The sequence below is a fragment of the Patagioenas fasciata genome, chromosome 12, assembly GCF_037038585.1.
Source record: "Patagioenas fasciata isolate bPatFas1 chromosome 12, bPatFas1.hap1, whole genome shotgun sequence".
NCBI lineage: Eukaryota > Metazoa > Chordata > Aves > Columbiformes > Columbidae > Patagioenas > Patagioenas fasciata.
In genome coordinates, this window is record NC_092531.1 from 7,218,907 (window position 1) to 7,238,543 (window position 19,637).

General features: G+C 38.8%; 2 protein-coding genes across 9 annotated transcripts in view; one reads left to right on the top strand and one right to left on the bottom strand.

Annotated features, from left to right (window-relative positions):
• The window catches only part of LOC136106993 (enhancer of mRNA-decapping protein 3), a 361,619-nt gene that overhangs the window by 44,194 nt on the left and 297,788 nt on the right, over nucleotides 1-19,637 (top strand). The gene's annotated exons all lie outside the window — the stretch shown is intronic.
• The window catches only part of HERC1 (HECT and RLD domain containing E3 ubiquitin protein ligase family member 1), a 110,977-nt gene continuing 93,496 nt past the window's right edge, over nucleotides 2,157-19,637 (bottom strand). For all 8 annotated transcript variants that reach the window (XM_065847328.2, XM_065847333.2, XM_065847329.2 and 5 more), the window contains exons 56-78: nucleotides 19,043-19,242; nucleotides 18,478-18,592; nucleotides 17,796-17,942; nucleotides 17,151-17,252; nucleotides 16,151-16,324; nucleotides 15,541-15,834; nucleotides 14,723-14,788; nucleotides 14,425-14,550; nucleotides 13,737-13,875; nucleotides 13,084-13,265; nucleotides 12,342-12,497; nucleotides 11,741-11,863; nucleotides 11,062-11,164; nucleotides 10,216-10,385; nucleotides 8,790-8,928; nucleotides 8,347-8,516; nucleotides 7,804-7,973; nucleotides 7,473-7,638; nucleotides 6,100-6,176; nucleotides 5,416-5,668; nucleotides 5,028-5,180; nucleotides 3,719-4,024; nucleotides 2,157-2,825 (exon numbers count right to left, since the gene is read on the bottom strand). In XM_065847328.2, coding sequence (XP_065703400.1) covers nucleotides 2,640-2,825; nucleotides 3,719-4,024; nucleotides 5,028-5,180; nucleotides 5,416-5,668; nucleotides 6,100-6,176; nucleotides 7,473-7,638; nucleotides 7,804-7,973; nucleotides 8,347-8,516; nucleotides 8,790-8,928; nucleotides 10,216-10,385; nucleotides 11,062-11,164; nucleotides 11,741-11,863; nucleotides 12,342-12,497; nucleotides 13,084-13,265; nucleotides 13,737-13,875; nucleotides 14,425-14,550; nucleotides 14,723-14,788; nucleotides 15,541-15,834; nucleotides 16,151-16,324; nucleotides 17,151-17,252; nucleotides 17,796-17,942; nucleotides 18,478-18,592; nucleotides 19,043-19,242 — 3,717 coding nt within the window. In that variant the 3' untranslated portion in view covers nucleotides 2,157-2,639. The remainder of the gene's footprint in view (nucleotides 2,826-3,718; nucleotides 4,025-5,027; nucleotides 5,181-5,415; nucleotides 5,669-6,099; nucleotides 6,177-7,472; nucleotides 7,639-7,803; nucleotides 7,974-8,346; nucleotides 8,517-8,789; nucleotides 8,929-10,215; nucleotides 10,386-11,061; nucleotides 11,165-11,740; nucleotides 11,864-12,341; nucleotides 12,498-13,083; nucleotides 13,266-13,736; nucleotides 13,876-14,424; nucleotides 14,551-14,722; nucleotides 14,789-15,540; nucleotides 15,835-16,150; nucleotides 16,325-17,150; nucleotides 17,253-17,795; nucleotides 17,943-18,477; nucleotides 18,593-19,042; nucleotides 19,243-19,637) is intronic.

Sequence of the window (19,637 nt, forward strand, 5' to 3'; positions counted from 1 at the left end):
TTTATTTTTTTTTATTTTTTTTTTACTTCTAGTGTTCAGTGCAGTTCATGTGCTAGAGTAGCCCACGATTAGCCCTTGCTTGGGTCTCATAATCAACTTCAGCCTCGTGCCAGAGGGAAACTGGTCCAAAACAAATCCCTAAGAGATGAGGTGGCATTTGGGCCATATGAGGCACTCCCTTGGAAGTTACCAAGATGAGGTTGGTTAATTACATGCGATTTCATGTAGCAAGGTCCTGCTCTTTTAAGAGTGGGCCAAGCTAACGCACTTAGAACTGCACCTTCAAAGTGTCTAGGCTTTTCCGGTCTTTGGAAACGTCGACTTCCAACAGGCTGCCTGAGTAACTCAGCTTTGCTGAACTTTTTTGATGGCCTCTCTCCTTTTGTTGGGCACACACACTGAGAGTCAAATGTTAGTTACTTTTAGATTTTACCAAACATCACTTGTTCAGCCTCTGTTAGTGTGCTCTCAGCTGTACAAATTTTCCATGGTGTTGTGCCCTGGAGTATCGGCAACTCCAAATTTCAGCAGGGGTAGACAGGATCTTGTAAGACGAGTTAATGCTGCTAAGGATACTGAATCACAGGGAATGTACTTCCTAGGTGTGAAAAAAAACAAACCAACAAACCAACCTAACAAAACACTAGGAAAAAGTGATTGATTGGAAACATCAAAAGTAGTAGAAAAGAAATTCTCTAATCCCAAAGTAAAAACAGGATAAGAAACAGAAATTACGGGCCTGAAGTAGCAACAGCCTTATAAACCAGAGAGAGTGAGTGCTTCTTGAGAGTTATTGGAGGTGTAAGGAAAAGGTTGGGTACTACTCCTGTACAGCAAAAAATAAGCAGCAGCAAACAGCAGTCATGTTCAACAACAGACCTGGGCTTTTGGCATCTGTTTTCCTGTAGAATACATGCCCAGCATGTTACTTCTATGGCTAAAGCTTTTCAAGCTGTTTTCCTCTAGTTATGTTTAGAATTTAATACTTCTGAGCTCACTGTGCTACCGTATCTCATTAATTTGAAATGGGTCTAGATGATAAACACATTGTCACACACCCGTCTTTACCTCCAACAGGCATTTGTTACCACCGATACTCCCTGCTTCAGTCACACACGTACATCCCGTCTGATGCTGAAAGGTGGGAAGTCTGATGTTTAGAAACTGCCTGCCATCCACCTTGCTACAGCCAGCTCTGCCGAGAGCAGCAACAGGGCTGCTGGAAGGTTTGTTGCAAAATTCAATTGCATTTTTTTTTCTCTAGATAACTGCCTATACAACTGACTTACACTACAGAACGCAGACATACACTGGTAATAGTTATTCCCCTTTAGGGAACAGGCTTGCGTACATAATGTACCATTAAACTGACATAAAGTTAGAACTTTCTCAGCTGGTCTCCAGTAGGAGAACATAATCAGTGCTGGATGTTCCTTGTGTGCAATTAAGTACTAGAAGTATTATGCCAGAAACTGGAATGAGATTCCAGTCTTGCTCAGATGTCTGAGCGACAGGAAAATGTCAAGTTAAAAGGAACATCTGCACAATACAATGATGGTGAAAAAAAACAGTAGGGTAAAATAAAAATATTTAAGTGCTTTCTTTGCACAGTACATTAGTGTCCTAATCAAATATGAACATTACAGTGTAAGCTGATCAGAACACAATTACAGCTGCAAGGAAATGAGACCTAACGTGACATTTACTAAAATCAAAGGTATAAACTTTCTTTTTTTTTTTTGGTACTCTGATGAGGAATCAGCTACATCCATCTGTATATTAAAAAGGTGGGTTTGTGGGGTTTTTTTCCTGACAAAAGATAGAAAGGTTTCTAAGTCAAGGTGGCAGTATGTTATTATGGTGAAGAACTACTGCTCTGCAGGACAAGAATGTTTAAATGAAAATCAAGAAGTAACCAAGTACAATGTTAACTTGTATTGAAGGTCAAGGAATAAATAGCAGTATACCTGAAAAAGCCAATACCTCAAAGACATTAAGAATGCAGAGCACAGTACTACACATTAGATTCATTGAAGATAAACATTTTAGGATGCTTCAAATGTCACATCCTCTCTAAACACTTTAATATTATAATTTCCTGAGACAAAACATAAAAGTATGAAGACTGAGTAAACCAATCACAGTTCACAAATACATACAAGCAACCAATTCTTGAATTTGCTTTATTTTTCTCTGCATAAGGAACCCTGCACAGGCAATTCAAATTAAAACAAAATAAATATGTGAATATTCCTGTAAAACTGTCCTTGCTAATGAACAATTATACACAATGTACAACTCTTCATGTTCACTGGGGAGGGGCTTACAAATGTACTATTCCCAACAAAAATGCACCAAAATGTCTCCATGCAAACTTATCAAAAGTGACCAAAAAAGGAGAAAAAACTTACCAATCATACTTTTTTGTTTTTCTTTTTTTTTTTCTTTTTTACAATCACAAAAAAATAAAAACATCTAATTTTCTGTTACATTTAGAGTAACTAAAATGTGGCCACTGTCTATTAACATCTGTTTTTATGCTCCTAAAACATCTATGGTTACTGTAAAATTATGTCAACAATGAATTGGACTTAGGGCACTATTTGTAGTAAAAGGAAGCGGATTTTGTTCACAGAATGTTAATAATCTGTGTCCGAGCCCTCTGCATTGTCCACATTCCGTGAGAGCATGTAATTGTCCATATCTATAGACCTGCAATTATTGATTGCATAGCGCAAACGCTCTGCCATGATTAGTTGATTGGAGTAAGGTGGGAGCCTCAGTTGAAAGAAACAAGTCTGTGAGGTAGGCAAGCTGTCATAAGGCTGTGGAAATGAGAAAAAGAATAATAATTAATAATTGTTAAATGGCGAATGAAAGAAAAAAAATGCAACACATCCGTATTTCATTGCTCCCTCCCTTCCTTGTCTCTATTATTCAGCAATTTCACAGTCTATCTCAAAATTCGTTTTAGGAAGCAGACTGATCTCCCTTGTTTACATCACTTTTTTCATCCTTAATTATGTGCAAAACTACTGCTCTGTACGTAATTCAACCCACTTATGAAAGTCAACTATTTGAAAAGTTGATCGCACTACTATTAAGCAGCACACTGGAAGATACCAAGCAACATTCAAATTACATACCATAGTGTGCCTCAACATGAATTAATTTGACAGACACCTAACCAACGGCGACAGTCAAATCACTGCTACCTTAGATTTTGTCAAGTTTTTCATTCATGTATGTCACAGAGCTTTTGTGCTTTCACTGCACAAAACCCAAAAATGAATGCATCTTGTATGTAAGTAATGTACTGTAAACTCATTACAGTGTTTTAAGGGACTACACTTCAGTAGTGGTCACATGTGCTGCTTACAGAGATGTAAAACTTTAAAAAGAGTGATAATTATCAAATGAAAAAGATTGGAACAGAAAATGACTGTGCCCAAGTTACAATACAAGACGGTTTGTTTCTTGTGCAAGAAGTTGTCTTCACCTCTAATCATATAACTATACTGAATGCACCAAATGAATTAAGATGCACTCCAAGTACTTCTACACAATTAAAATGTTTGGTTTTAATAGCATAACCCATCCCATACTTTCTCTGTAAATTTACAATTACAGAAATCTCTTTCCTATTGCCAAAGGACAGATTATACTAGACAGGAATTTAAAAAAAACCCCACCAAAACAAATGAAAACAGCATCTTACCCTATCAACCTTCATTATTTGGAATCGCTGAGAGATATCAGCTGTGTTGGCTGGCAATCGAGATCTTCCTGACACAAACCTCATGAAAAGGACTCTCTCCTCATTTGAAAATTCTTCAAGGGTATGCCAGAACCACTGTACCAGCTGATGCTGCTCATCAACTTCTCTGTATCGCACAACTTTCTTCAGCACTTCAACAGATATTTCTGGCATTCCGCAGACCATTTGCTCCAACTGCTTGGCAGTCAGCAGAGACAGCAAAGGAACAGGAACAATCCAAGACATTCCTTCTCTTACAGCAGCCACCTATTGCCCAAAAAGAAGACACAGGTGAAATGCAGTCCTCTTACCTCTGTCACTTACTGTACCACCCAAATGCAAAAGGAACATATCAGCTGAGAAATGGCATCAAGAGAGAGAATTACAGAACATCTGCCAAATACAGCCTACCACACATGCATCCCCTGTAAGGGCTGAATCCTCTCTCAAAATCCTCAACAATATTAAAGGTATTTTAAATTGTAATTGCACATGAAAAACCATGTTTTGTAACAAAACAGAAGAACTTTAAACAGTACAAGTTAGCAGCACAGATTATGATGGTGAAACAAAAAAAAAATACAGTGTATATACACCATACATCTGAGCTGGAGCAAAGTCATATTTGTAAGAAGTATGTACTTGTTCTAGAAAACACAGGAGCTGGAACCTCTGATGGGAAAGGTACTTTTCTAATGCAAATAATATCATGCATGCATCTGTATCTTGAGAAAAAGAGGAAGAATTTTCCTAGCATGTAATTAGCATACTGCTTTCACAAGCTTGACTATACAAATGACAAAATCCACATAAGTATGCAAATAGGTAAATAACACTTCTCAAAACACATAGTGAAATATTTGTACTTTCTGTGCTAAAGCAGAAGATAAATAGTTTTAAGTTAAGCAAATGTCAATAATATTTCCTGTAGCTAGTCTCTATGTTGCTATAATGCCTAATTGCAGTGCACAGCATGCACAATTACGGGTGCATGTGGGGCTGACAGTCACAGTGGGGCTACTCTAACAAAAGACAAGTTCTGATTTCTAATACTCTTTTGTCAACTGAGCAATTACTAGGAAAAAATAATAGGACTAATTTCAAACAACACCCCAAAACATTATGTGGGTGGAAAAAGCCATGGGGATCCAGGCGAGATGCAGAAAACCAAGCTTTTTTTTATTCCCTAATAAACTGCAATGGAAACTTGGATAAATCACAACCACTGTTTGCATTAACAATGGGGACAAGGTCACAATGAGATCCTCACCTGACGGTCCATTTCATGGAGTCTGTACTCAATTGCCCTCTCCACATATTCTTTCCTGTTTGAAAAGGTAAGTGGGATACTGTTCCCTCCAGGGATTATGGGAACCATTTTACCATCAGCACTTTGGCCAACAAAAGAATCTAAAGGAATCATCTGTTATGTGAAACAGAAAAAGTATGTTCAGCGTCAGTCACTCTAGTGATCCAAGTTTAATATTTTACTATCAGTCACCTAGAGTTATAAGATGACAAACTATTCCAAATACATATAAAGTGCTTGTTATCCCAATAATGCAGACATTGAATTATACAAATACTGAAGTTAAGGTCAATTCAAAAAAGCGATGACTGTCAGAACAAACCTAAAAGCTCCAGCTTTCATATCTTACCTCATGGAAATTTTCTTCAGTAATCCCACTGTCTTCAATGTGAAGAATGCTGTTGAGGGTCTGCACATAGAGCAGATCTACCTCCTCCAAATCCTCCAAGATGAGTGGGATACAACAAAGTTGCTTCCAGACCATTGGAGCCAAATGAAGATCTAATGGCTTTTTTGTACGAATAGCTACACCCATGAGAATGCCCAAGAACTTAAACTGCATCAGATGTTCATCTAAACATGCTGAAGGGTTAAAGAGAAACCTGCGAGAACAAAGAATCAGTGTAAATACTCTAGTATCATTTCTATGCTAGTTTATTAGAAGTAAAAGACAAAATATTTCTAAGCACAGCATAGTAACTGCCAACACATTTATCAGCAAGGCGTGTCCAAATAAGAAGATTATTGTTATATTTAGCTGTTAAAATAATGGAGGCTGAGATAGGCAGAACTAACTCTGCCCACAGAGGCTGGCATCCTCCATGTTACTCTCAATTCTGCCATCAGCCATCCACGAAGTTCATTTTATTATAAAACCATACCCTCTCCACAATAAAGTAACATCACAACCTGAAGGAAAAAAATATGCTAGAGACAATCATGAAGTCTCATCATTTGGAATAAAATGGTAAATAGAAGATTTTAGTTTTCACCTGATAACACCTGCAATAAAAGCGAATCCCGGACAACTTACCTATCTCTATTGTAGCCTACTTCAGCTGTAGCATTTGGGGAAGGAATAAGCAGGTCTACTATTCCAGTTTCCAGTTCCTTAAAAAATCAACAATAGAACAGCTGCCTTAGACACAGGGATAACAAACCTATTACAGAAATATTATGACATCACAGCATTATAAGACAGAATATTCCCTTAGAGTGATGATTACTTCTTATAAACTAATGTGAAACATTTAAGAGAAAGTAAACATGGTAGGGATGATTTTTAGTAATAAAATCATGTTTATTTTGAGACCTGCCCTTACTTCAGACTGTAATGGTTATTTTGCTGTTACTGATCTGGGATACATTCTTGGTACCTGTTTCAGAAATAAGCATAAGCCATAACACCTTACTGGTGCAGCTTTCTCAAGAAGCAAAAATGAAGCAAATTTTTCAATGCGTTTTGTTCTGAACCCTCATCAGCTGCCTAGGAAAGAGCCTCAAAATTACACCTCAAGCCCTTACCTGAATTAACCCTACTCTGGTCTTACGTGGCTCAGAAATTCCATTAATAAATTGAGTTCTTCAGTTTCTTCCATTCTGTATCCTACCTCTAACTCCAGTGCCAGCTCCAGCACTATCCATAGCTGTTGCCCTGTCCCAGACTAAGGAGATACACTAATTAGCTTCACTGATCCACATATTTTGCGTTTTGAGGCTCCTGGAAGACTTAAGGAACAACCAAACTTTCCAGCCAGCATTGTCTTGAATCTTCCTCCTGGCTACAATCACAGCTGTGTCAAGGGGCTGAGACACACCTTTAAAACTATGAGCAGCACACATTAGCATTGACCAGCTTTATCTTAGGCCTGGTAGTCTGAAGCGTTCAGTTTCCAGGAGAATCTGAAAAGACAGCTGTGTTGATAATAACAAAAGTATCCTGGTTACAGACAGGCAAAAATGTGCCCTTTCCACTACCGATCTCCTTTCCAGCACTGAACCTGAGAGGTGACGCATGTAAGAAACACCTACTTGAGGTGCTCCTGTATTGTACACATGGAATGTACGGTCATCACGGAATACAGTACAAATTATTTTATAGAAGGTATTGGTTGGACAGAATGGGAGGCTACAAAATGCTCCCACAATGTATAGGGGCCATCTCTGAATTCCAGGGGCCTGCTGTAACATTAATTATCGTGTGGCCTTATGGCACCTCTTTGCAATCTGGGGAGATTGTTTTACCCTCACCGACATCCCTAAGTTGGCACCTGTACTGTTGTGCCTTAGGACTGAAGAAAAATTATTTGTTAAGCTGCAAAAAGGAAATGTGAAAAACACCTAAAGACTCCAGAGAGAACAAGAACTCTACTGACGCATTTTGAAGTAGTTTTTGACTTTTCATACCTGACACATTTCTGTAATGGTGTCATCGAACACTCCACCTGCATCATCAGCTCCTTCTCCAACCAGTTTCACTTTCCAGGCACGGGAAGGTAGGCGAAGGTCTGATGCATTCAGCTTTACCACTTGTCTTGCTATCTGTACAAAAATGGGCTTGCATTTCCGACCTCTTTCAAAAAACAAACAAAAAAAGATACAGCCATACAATGTAACTCATTAACACATAATAACAAATTTGGACAGAGAGAGCTAGCTCAGTACGCCAAAAGTTATGGAAAATGTATCAATGTCAGTATTTGAGGTCTAATACAAAGCCTGTGAAAATACTACTGACCTGGTAGATATCCTCTTCACAGTAATCTGCGGCCCGTAGTTCTTCCCCTGTACCATAGTTTTTCCTATGGAGCGGACCATGGGCAGCGTGTATACTCGTGGTGCTAGCAAGGGCCTCAGCTGTCCTTGAACGATTCCCCACGTCCCAGCGTTGTAATGAGATGTACTGTTCTGCAATAAGGTGGTATGAGAAGAAACTTCTTAATAAAGGATATTAAGTCCATTCTTTACAGAATACAAACCTTCTTAATAGTCACTAGCACGTTCTGGAAACAGACCAGTTAGTACTTCTGCTTTTAGCTTTGAGGCTAGTGAGCTTTTAGAAGCTGAAACACTGACACATCAATGTTACCATAAACAAAAATATGTTACGATGCCTCAACAAAGTTTGGTTTAATCTGGATTTACTTTTTTTTTTTTTTTAAATTTATTACCAAAAAATGATAGAAGCTAAGATCCCTCTTGATCTGGTCAGAAACTCTCCAGTGACATGGCATAACACAGAACATAGATAAGCTGCTTTTTTGAACAAATGGAATTTTACCTGGTTATTGGGACTGAGGTTAAGTAATCTCCATGAAGAGTACATGAGGTCAGAAAAATGGTACAGCAGTCTGAGCCTTGCTCGTACTGTGTGAATGCTCACTTCTTTCAGTGCCCCGTACTGTGGTGGAATGGCATCAGGTAAACCAAGCTGTAAAGGCACGGAAACACCTACCACAGAAAAAGAATAAAACCCCATTATTTCATAAGGGGTAGCTGTGATGGAGTTGATTTTCTTCACAGTAGCTTACATGGTGTTTAGCTGCCTACTGGAGTTAAACCAAGACAACAGCAAAATTAAGAGGCTAAAATAATTTGAAAACCTGCGCAGATATAAAGCAGAACAAATTCAGTCCCAAATGTTCAGAAGTTCTTGTTCCACTCATCGCCCGGGAAACACAAAGACTAAACCAAATGACCACACAAACAATCTGAGTTGTTTACCTGGAGCTCTTGGTGGAACCGCTGGAGCGGTCCAGGCAGCGCTGTGGCAACGTCCCGCTGAAATCTGTCGGATGTTCTTTCCTTGCAGGACTGTTATGAGGGTTGGTTCTCTGACATGGTTGGTATGGCCCAGTCCAAGCTGACATTTATAACAGATGTAAAAGGGACAAAGAAGAATCAACTGCGATGATACTTCTAAGTCTCTAAGCAACACTTCAGAACAAATGGTAAAAAAAGGGATAAAAAATACCATATACATCTTTTATTATGCTAGCATTTACCTTTTATTTTTGATAAAACATTGCATCCATACTCAATGGGAGTAGCAGATCTAGGTGTCAAAGAGACCTTAACACAGTTGGAGATTTTTGGAAGCTTTTCTGCACACCAAGGGACTAATCCATGCTGCTGAATCACCTATGGTGCACAGTCTTTCTCGTGCACAATCAAGAGAGCTCATATGTCTCTTCTGTGCCATTTAAACACCATTTTTGCTCTAGCACATAGATTGTTATAATGGCTGATGAAAATACGATTTGTTTAACGTTCACTGAAGCTGTTCTGACTTTTTACTGATAGTTTCCTATCAGATTCTAATTTCATATTCTACAAGTGAAAATTTCATTTAAAACAGGATTTTTTTTACCACTTCATATAAAACAATTTTTTTGCACTGCAAGAAAAATCATCTAAAGCAGGCTGACAGAAGGAGGTTAGTCGGAATTTTTTACCCTCACATTTTGAGGTTAATCTCAGAAATTATTCTAAACAACTTTCTCAACAACTCTTGTCGAAAACGGAATCCTGAAGTAACCAGAGGACGAACTTTGCCCAAAATTCCTGAAACACTAACAGCCAACATATATCAAGAGGCTTCTTCTTATGCTTGTAGCATACAAAACTGTCAAGAAGCTGAAGTCCTTTCAAAAATTTCAGTTATACATGGGGAGAGGGAGGAAAATGGACTTTTTCATGGCAAGGGTAAAATTAGGGTCCCAAAGAAAAGAAAAGATTTACTATTATTTTTTCTGATTGTAAAAAATCACTCTCTAAAAATGTTACTCTATATTTTCTTTAAGAAAAGCATCTAAATCTGATTGATACCAACCATAAATGTTACGATATTGAAAAAATTTAGGTCAGCTCAAGAATTATGTAATTTGTAATTTTCTAAAATAACCTTTGATTAGAATAATTGGCGTAGAATGTTTTCAGTGCTTTCCCAAACTACTACCATGTAGGGCACAGGAAATAAAAAAGGAAATAATGGAAATGCCTAAAATGTTATTATGGCTGAGCAGGTGGGGATGGAGGAGAAAAAAAATGAAAGCTTTCTTTTCCACCAAAATAAAGTAATTCCAAATGTGTCTGCAAAGCACAATTCCGGCCTTAGAGAGGTCAGAAATAAAGAGGGCTCGGGACATACCTGCCCCTCGGAGTTGCTCCCCCAGGCGTACACGTCCCCTGTGGATGACAGAGCCAGCGTGTGCTCCGCTCCCACCGCGATGTCCTCAATGAAGATTCCAGACAGCACGGGCACTTGTTGGGGTCTGTTGTGATTGCGAGCGCGACCTTCTGGCAAACCTATCAGGCGATCTGGAATGGCAAGCACACAGCTGTGTATGTAAAGAACAGCAAAATGTTAATGGTACTTGCAGGCGGAAGTCAGGGAGGGACAAAATGCAATTCTCCGTGGTCTTGGAACCGTGACACCAGTGCAGCCGCTCAGGGAGAAATCTGGTGTATGTTTCCTACAAACCAGCAGTTCTTACAGTGCTCATTTAGAGCTGCTATTTTCACTTAAAGTGAAACAAAATAAAATTCTCTTAAACCAAGACTTTTAGATCCAAATGTATGGTTTTATAATGCACATGAATTAACCGACTTGAGAAGTTTAAACATGTTTAATTCAGTGCATTTGCAAACTCTCCTGCCCAGATTTTTAAGGCATATGCTTCATTAGACCAAGTAAACATTTAAGTAACCCAAGGTTTTTGGACATGTGAAATTAAATGAAGGAAGTTTTAGGAAAACACTTCAAAAAGTAAATTAGTAAACTGAAAGGCTAGCCTGAGATCAAACTAGATAGAGCTACAAATCTGGATAGTAGGCCTATGTTAAAATTGCATTGCTGAAGTTCCAAAATTCAGATTAGGTCAGAACAAATGTAAGATGTAGCCTTCTGTAAGTCTTACGTCATATTGTTCTCCCTTTTCATTTGCAGTATACAGAAACCTATAGATGGAAAGGTCCAAATAGCAGATTGTCCTACCTTGTCCAAAAGTATATACGTGACCATCTTTTGTCAGTGCAACAGAGAATTGGGTTCCGCAGGCAACTTTTTTTATTCCAATTCCACAAAGAATATCCACTTTCTAAAGGGTAAGTGAAAGGAAAAATTGCTATGGTATTGTGAGGATCTAAACAGAAAGCAAACGTGAATTTCATCTGTAACTCCTGCTTCCAGAAAGAAATTTTACAATGCTCACTGTGCAATGCATGCATTGCAGGATTACTCTGATTAATGCTTGTAAATTAACGCAGGAAACTGAGATGCAGTTTTTTTCTTTAGTGGAATTAACACTTTATTCTACACACAACGATTCAAAATACCTTTTTTGTTAGTAGGAGTAAGTGGGGAGTGGCTCCAGAGGAAGCCGATGAATGTGTAAAGAACCTTCCCCCCAAAATTCCAAAATAAGAAAGCTCTCATCTTTAAGCTAATCCTAAAATTTTCACTATTTGTATTGCCACTGAGATAAGGTCACTAGTATTGATGTGAAATCCTTTGAAGTGTCAGGCTCAGCACAACATATCATCAGAACGATTTATGCCAGATTGTGTCAGAACAGTATAGTAGATGGAATTAATAATTAGACTCTCAACACTGTGTAACACATTTAACAACACTAAGAATTTATGCAAAGTGTAATTGCCCTATGAATTCTAACCTGCGGCGAGGATTTTGCAGTGGAATTTCCCAAACCAAGTTTGCCATAATCTCCGTCTCCAAAAGCCCAAACCATTGAGCCGTCTGTTGACACAGCTACAGTATGATTGAGTCCACAGGCCACCTGGGTGAGAAATATGTTATTAGCACAGTTTTTGCTAACTTGCTACTAACTCAAACACCCCAACTGCCTTTAAGAGAAGAAAAATGGTGTTTTAAAAAATAAGTAGCCTTTTAAAACCATTTAAACATCCATTACTCAAGGCATTTAGGACCACAAGCAAAGGACAGTATTAATGCTGCATGTGCTCAGTTTAAGAATACGAAAATGTTAAAAGACGCGAGCAGTTTTGCAGAAAGAGGATCAAAAGAGTCAGGAAAGTAATTATTTCTAAAAATAGGCATCATAATCAAAAGAAAAGCCATGGTAAAAAACACCACCACCACAAACAAAACCAAACAAAACCCCCATAAACAAACAAAGAAACAAACCCAAACCAAACAAACCACCAAAAAAACCCACAACTCCAACAGAACACTTAAATATGTTGAAAACATCAGCTTTACATAGAGATACATGGCTAGTTTTAGATAAAACATGCCTGTCCAATCTGGTAACCTTCCAGCGCCGTCACTCTTTCTGGAAGTTTCTTATTGGAAGTATTTCCAAGTCCTAATCGACCATAATCACCATTTCCAAATGTGAAAAGTTTACCATCTGCTGTCACCACAGCTGAGTGTTTGAAGCCACATGACATCTGGAAGCAATATAGTTATCAATTTTTACACACATGAATTTTGGGGGGGAAATCATATCAGCTATTTCAGGTAAGTATGTAATATTTTTTCCTCCCATAGACTACATTCACTTAATAAAGAGCTAAAATACAGATATTTTAGTATTAATGATTTCTCCAACAACCTCTCTCTTAATCTTCTCAGTAGTAAAGTTCAGGAGGAGAACAGGTGAGTATCTGGGTAAAGAAAGGCTTTCAGACATTTCATTTTTTATTTTTATCAACTGCTGTTTTCTGCCAGTATGTTGCTTTTGTTGTAGGAATAGTTTATATTTTATAAAGAAACCTCCAGTCGAAGCCAAACACGTTTTTGTGCATTGTTCTAATGCACACTCAGTACTTAGGAGGAGGTCTCAGACACTGGTTTTGTAGGTCAAAGTCACCTGACAAGGACCAAGGGAAACTTCTAAATGGAGAGAAATAAACAGCCGCCTGTTTTCACTCGGTATATGAACCCAAACTGCCAAGACTGAAAGTGGTTCTGGAATGTTCCTAGCATGGGGCTGCCACAGCTGCAGTGTGGAGGAGACAGTAAAGATTTTGGCACCTGCACCACTTCTTCTCCTTGCAGAGCCTCGATCTGCCTGGGCCTGCGCTGCCTGTCGCTGTTCCCATGGCCCAGTTTGCCATAATCTCCATCCCCCCAGCTGAAGACTTCCCCGCTCTCTGTCAGAGCCATGGAATGCCCGTCAGAGCCACACGAGGTCACCAGCTGGGTCACCACAAAGCCTGTTACAGAAAAATCAGAAAACGTAGTTTAGACTAAATTATAATAAAAATAATCATAAACTCCTAACAAGTACCCCTGGTGGCAGCCAATTAAGTCTGCAGAAAGGAACCGACTACCGTAACAGTTCTCTTCTTATAACAATTTGTTTATTCTTATTTTGAACAAAACCTTCGTCTTCTCATGTATGACCTAAGCTTCTGGCTTGCCATTAGTTTTGAAATGAAACGCTCCCATCTTGAGCAAACGCTTTTCCCTGAAGCCTTCTTAAAATTAAGGAATTTTAACATATTACTACTTCAGTCTTAAGGAGAGATAAGCATCTAGTCTATTTGTTCGATTTTTTAGTTATAGACCACAATATTTTGATGTATAAATCTGCACAAAGAGCATCAACACAAATAATTACATTCACTATGAAAATGCTTATTTGGGCTTTATCACTGGACTCATTCCACCCCCCAGAGTCTCACCCTGCAGTGCTGAAATGACTGTTAACACGTGAAGATCATCAGAGTTTCCTTGTCCCAGCCGCCCATAGCTCCCTTCTCCACAAGCCAGAACCGTGCCATTGGCTTGAATGACAAAAGTACAATTCTGACCACAAACAACCTGGTTTAGAAAGACACAAAGGAGTTTGAAAGACTTTTCTGTTAGATGCAGAAACACTGTATCACCTGCATTACAATATTTTCTTTTTTTCCTTTGTAATTATATTCAGACAACAGACTCTTCTGCCACACCATTAATACCTATGTGACAACATAAATTACTTCACTGACACTTGCTACTAGTTTTGCAACCCTTCTTCCAGTGAGAGAACTCACAATATACTCCTACCTGAGATCTAGTTCTGATGCTTCCATACTCCATGTCAACATTATTTCAGAAAACAAAACTGGCACATGTATTATTATGTCAAAGCTGTGCAGGAATTTTCAAGTCATGCTTAGAAGATCAAACACGAATGGCTTCGTGATTTGCATTTGTCAAATAATTAAAGACTTTGTCTTTAGTGAAAACACATGTTTTAGGGGTACTTTATAGTAAATTCAAACAACAAACTGAAAAGACATTTTGAGAGAGATTTTGACAAACTGTACAACCAACACATGCTAAATCGTTAAAAATAAAAGCATGTGAGTGTTTTCAGATGATCACCTGCTGAGCCTGAGAGAAGGAAGGTGCTGCTACTGGTATCATGACATTTCTCCCAGCTTCTGCCAACTGTCCGTGTCGTCCTGCACCCCACAGGTACACATCACATTTGCCTCCCAAGTGCCAATCCTATGGAACAACACAAAACAATGCTTTAGAACAACAGTACTTTCAATAGCTTACTAACATTTAAAAATCATTAAAATAAACTAGAATACCCCGCACCTGACAAAAAAACTTCAGAACAAAATAAACAAAAAACTGACAACAAAAATACCCCGAACTCATCAACTTGACTAACCTCTGGCCTTGATGTTGCCCAAGACATGATCTGCTCGTCCATCCCATTGATCCATTTACTGTTGTCCTACACAACAAAAGCCACAGTTACCACATTCAGTGCAAGAGATGCACATTCTTTTGCTGTTATGAAATACATGTTTTCCTTTCTAACTAAGAACAATATTAACATCCAAATTATCCTAAACGATATAGCAGTAAGAATGAATGTGGGCAGGCTCAAATACTTTACTTTTGTCCCTAGGCCAAGTTTATTTCCTTACTAGATCTATCTAGCGATGACACTCTTACCCATGGCTTGCAATCAAAATAAAAACAGAAAAACAAACCAAATTTATGATGAAGTAATCTTGCCCTGATCACTGATGCTACAGGCTTTTTGAAGTTTTAATTGCAAACACTGGCTTGTAAGCTTGCTGATAAAAAATTCTTAATCCAAAATTTCTGTTTTGGTTTACATATCACAAGTCAAAGACAACTGGCACTTGCAAAATAATCTGCTGTAGAAATGTGCCAAAATAGGTACTCTAAAAAAAGCATTGTAAAGCTCTACGTTTTTTTGATTCTGTCACGTATGAAAATCACTGTCACAGTTTTGGGTTGTATTTTGGTTTTTAATATGCAACTGACTTGTGCTCCTGACTACAGACAGGGAGCAATCTCCACAGTATATTCAACTGCTTAGTTAAAAACTGAACTTAGAGTTATTGCTGGTGCTTATGTTAACGACTATAAATCTTTACAGTTCAGAGATGTTTACTGCATCGTACCACACGCTCAATAGCAACTGTTTTGCTGAGGCAATGTAGCACATCTTACCATTAAGAGAGCAAGTTCGTCCTCTGGAACAGGCTCCAGGTCCGGGACAGAAAAGGATTCTGGGAACTGAGCCCCCTTGGCCAGGGCTTCAGCAGCTTTGATGGTGGTGGAGAAGCACTCGAGCCAGGCCCACTCGGTGGGATTCCAGGCCGAGGGATCGGGGAGGCAGTTCTGGTGGTGGGGTGGGACTGGGGGGTTGCACAAGAGCTGGTCCAGGTGCAGACCCACGGCGAGCGAGGCCAAGCACTGCATGTACGGGCTGTGGACAAGCTGGTCTCCACAAACAACGTGGGGCTAAAGGGGGGGGGGCAGTGGGAGAGAGAAATTGAACATGCAAAGTTAGAAATACATATTAATCAACTTGGAAAGAGGAGTCCTCCAAAGCTAGTACTGTAGAAAAATAGCTTCTTCCATGCTTAATCAAAGTTTTTCTAATATTGTAAATATTCTCACATTAGGAGACTACCAGCTCTGAGAATACTGAAAGATATTTGCAAACAGGCTGTGGCAAAGTCTCCTGGGGTCTCTGTGGGGAAAGACTGAAACCAGCCAAAATTCAGTGACCTCATGTCAGTCATGAATTTTACATGTTCGCATTAGGTCTTCTTACCTTTTCATAAGCATACTGCTCCTGAAGCATGATTGGCAAACGTTCCAAGAAAGCTCGCATGCAAGGAGCCATATTTAATCCCAGAACTCCTTGCTGTTTCAGTGCCGTCCTACACGTGGCAAGCACGTGGTTGGAAGATATCCACTCTGACGTACAGTTCACTACCAACACATCCTGTTCAACAGCAGTCACAAGACACACGAGAAGTTAAAAATTCATAAGGTGGGATTATTCAGCTCCACTGATTTATCATCAGTTACCTAAAGCAGAGTTAATTTCAGTGAATGCTGCAGACTTAGTTTAAGATTTAGTTTCAGTATAATCTCAGTTTAAGATTTGCCTTGTAATGTGACTTTCAGTATTAGGTCTGAATTCACAAAAGACTTTCAAAGAATCCCAAAATAGTTAGATCCACTCTACTAACAGGAGCCATACCTTGTGGCAGCTTTATCTTCATTCACCAAAAATACCATCTTTTGGAACAATCAGCTGTTACAAAACTTCTGTTCAGATGCCAGCAGTTCCTTACCCAGCAAACATGGAAGTAAATTCTGCTGCTCCTTAAAATTTCTGAGGTTGAGGCTACTTCAGATTAAGTTAGATCACTGAATTATTTGCTAGGGCAAATTAAGCATTTCTTCATATTGCATAAAGGAAAAAAACCCACAGCTGTCTCCTGCATGTATTCCTTGTCCATTTACAGCTGCTGCCATTACCTAAGGTGATGTAAGTGGTGTGCAGCATCCTGAATAACCACTGGCTCAGAAGGATTCCACCCGCCCCTCCAAATTAAACACGGCATACTATTAAAAAAACACCACTCTTTCTAGGGTCAGATGATCGTTGAAGGCCAAAGCAGTGTGTCTCAAAAATATAATGCAGTTAAGACAGATATTTTTATCTGCATGTTTCTAAAAGAAAGAAAAAGGGCAAGACAGACAAATGGCATTTTCTTTTAGTCAAAAACTTGCAAGAACATGAATTTAACACATCATGTCACCTTTGATCTGTTTGAGCAAGCAGCTACTCCAACCTCAGGTATCCACACTGCAGTCTGAATTGCTCCAGACCCGATCACGACACTCTGTAACACGGAGCCATCCTATGGACAGAAGGGCTGGAGTCAGTGTGGATACACAGCTCATTTCTGTTTAAATGCACGCGATTATATTCCTAAGGATGATATAATCTCAAGCCGTTCAATAACTATTTAAAACTGAAATGTTTATACTGAAAGTGAAAAAAAAATCTAGTGTTCTATCATACTAAGGAGATAATGAAACTAAGGATTTGGAAGTGTTTGATAACCCACATTATCTGATTTCCTGGGAAAGCTTTTAAACTATGAGGATATTGTTCCCAGCTACAAAGAGGGTGGCTGGTTCTGCAAAGCCTGACTCACCTCACCAAGCCTACAGCATGAATCAACTGTAGAACCATAAAATAGAAAATCCTTCAATATTAAGTACAATTTCAATTTAGATTTTATTATTGATGATTTTATACCATTATTTTATACCATACTTTCTCTAATGTTTCTAACATACTGGAAGGAAAAAAAAAAAAAGAAAGCTAGCTTGATGCCTTGGCCATTTTAAATACCCAGACTCAATGAAGAATCACATCACATCAAAGGTGATCTTACCCGTAAAGACCAAATATTCATGAGGCCACCGAGTCCACCAGATACTAAAGCCAGCCCATCAGGACTGAATGCAACAGTCCGAACCGGAGTGATGTGTCCTCTCAGCTGAAATACACACTTGACTTCCACTGCTTTTCTGTATCCATCCTGAAAATCAGTTCAGAGTTATGGAACACTGTGAACTATTGAGAGAAAATGGAATAGCGTAACAGCTTCTGTATTCTGCAATAAATACTGATCATCTGCAGAGATGCAGTAGTTTCCACAAGATAACAATAAAGACTATGATCATATTTTCTAAACATCTTCATCACATTATCTTTTGTCCCTTTACAATACACCATCAGCGTTAAATACCACATTACAATTTACGTAATGATTTATTTTTATCTAGAAACAATTTAAAACTCTTACTAAATTTTGGTATAAATTTATCATCTTTTAAAAAAAATGAAAACAGAACAAAATATAATTTTTAGCCAAATAAAATTCATTTAAACCTGTGATTTTTCATTTCCTGTTTTGAAGATGCCCACACATACACAAATGCAAAATAAACTTCTTTTTAGCAAATGTCTTCTCTCAGGAAATGGTGAGATTTGAGTAACTTGCTCACACTCTTTTCCTTCAATTTCAGAATGAGCAAAGAGAATTTCTGAAACACCAAGTTTACTCCTTTTACCTTGGCACTTGTTTCTGGGTCCCACCATCCTTCTGAGCAAGCTGGGCTGGACTGCGAAGTGACCACGATGTCCTGAGGAACGGTCCAGACGCACACCAAGCCGTTGTGGCATCCTCTAAATGAAGTCAGGGGAAATCAGCAAAACAAAGCAAAGGTATTAACTAACAAAATAGCAGTGGTCTGGTATTAACTTGTCAGTAGCCTTCACCACCGTCCTACAAAATGGTATCACTTAATCTAAAGCGGAAAGGCATGTTCCCAAAGGATAAACGCTTTTTTTCCTATTCCACCCTACCCCACAGCTTTTTAAAAAATATTTGGATGAAACAGAAGAATTTCAGGCAGGACCACCATAGACAGGCGTCATGGCATGGAGAGAACAGTCGGCAACACGACCAGAGCTGCTCTCTCCATTTGGATTCTGAAGCCTTATGGATCTCATGACAACTGGCTTATTGAATTAACGTTATTTTTAAAAAAGACCAAACTTTCCTTTGCTCTGGACACTGGAGACTGGTAGAAAAGACCTGCAAAAGAGCTATAAACAATTAAAAAAAATACATACGTAGCCAGTAAAAGCTGCAGCTTGGGTCCTTTCCCCGGCAGAGCGCACCAGGCGATGCCGTTGACCAGAGCTGGGCTGGCCAGCGAGTGCAGCCGTCTCCAGCAGCCGCCCACGTATCCCCAGAGCTTCACCGTTTCTTCCTTGGCACACGTCAGGAGAATCTTCCCAGTTGGATCCCACTTCATGCTAACAATCATATCCTATTGGATTGCAAAAAATTAAACGTCAGTATGAAGTAACGCAGTGAGAACAGAGAAAATTTAACTCTCAGAGCTAAGGTCATGTTTAATTATTAATAATAAAGAACATTTTATTCTCAAATCACTACAGAGATAGTGAGTTTCAATTATGAAATCATAATGATACTTTTCAGAACTGTCAAATTATAATAAAATCCTAGGCTCCTATGAGAAACTAAAGGGAAAGCACAGAAAGAAAATGTTCCCTTTTCATTGCACACCATTCTTGATTTTTTTTCCCCCTAAGATGGTAGCCAATTTTTCCTTCTTTTTTTATATTATGAAATTGTAGTATGAATTACCTCAATGGTCCATGGTTCATAAACATACCAGGGCCAGACATAGCTTTGGGCCTG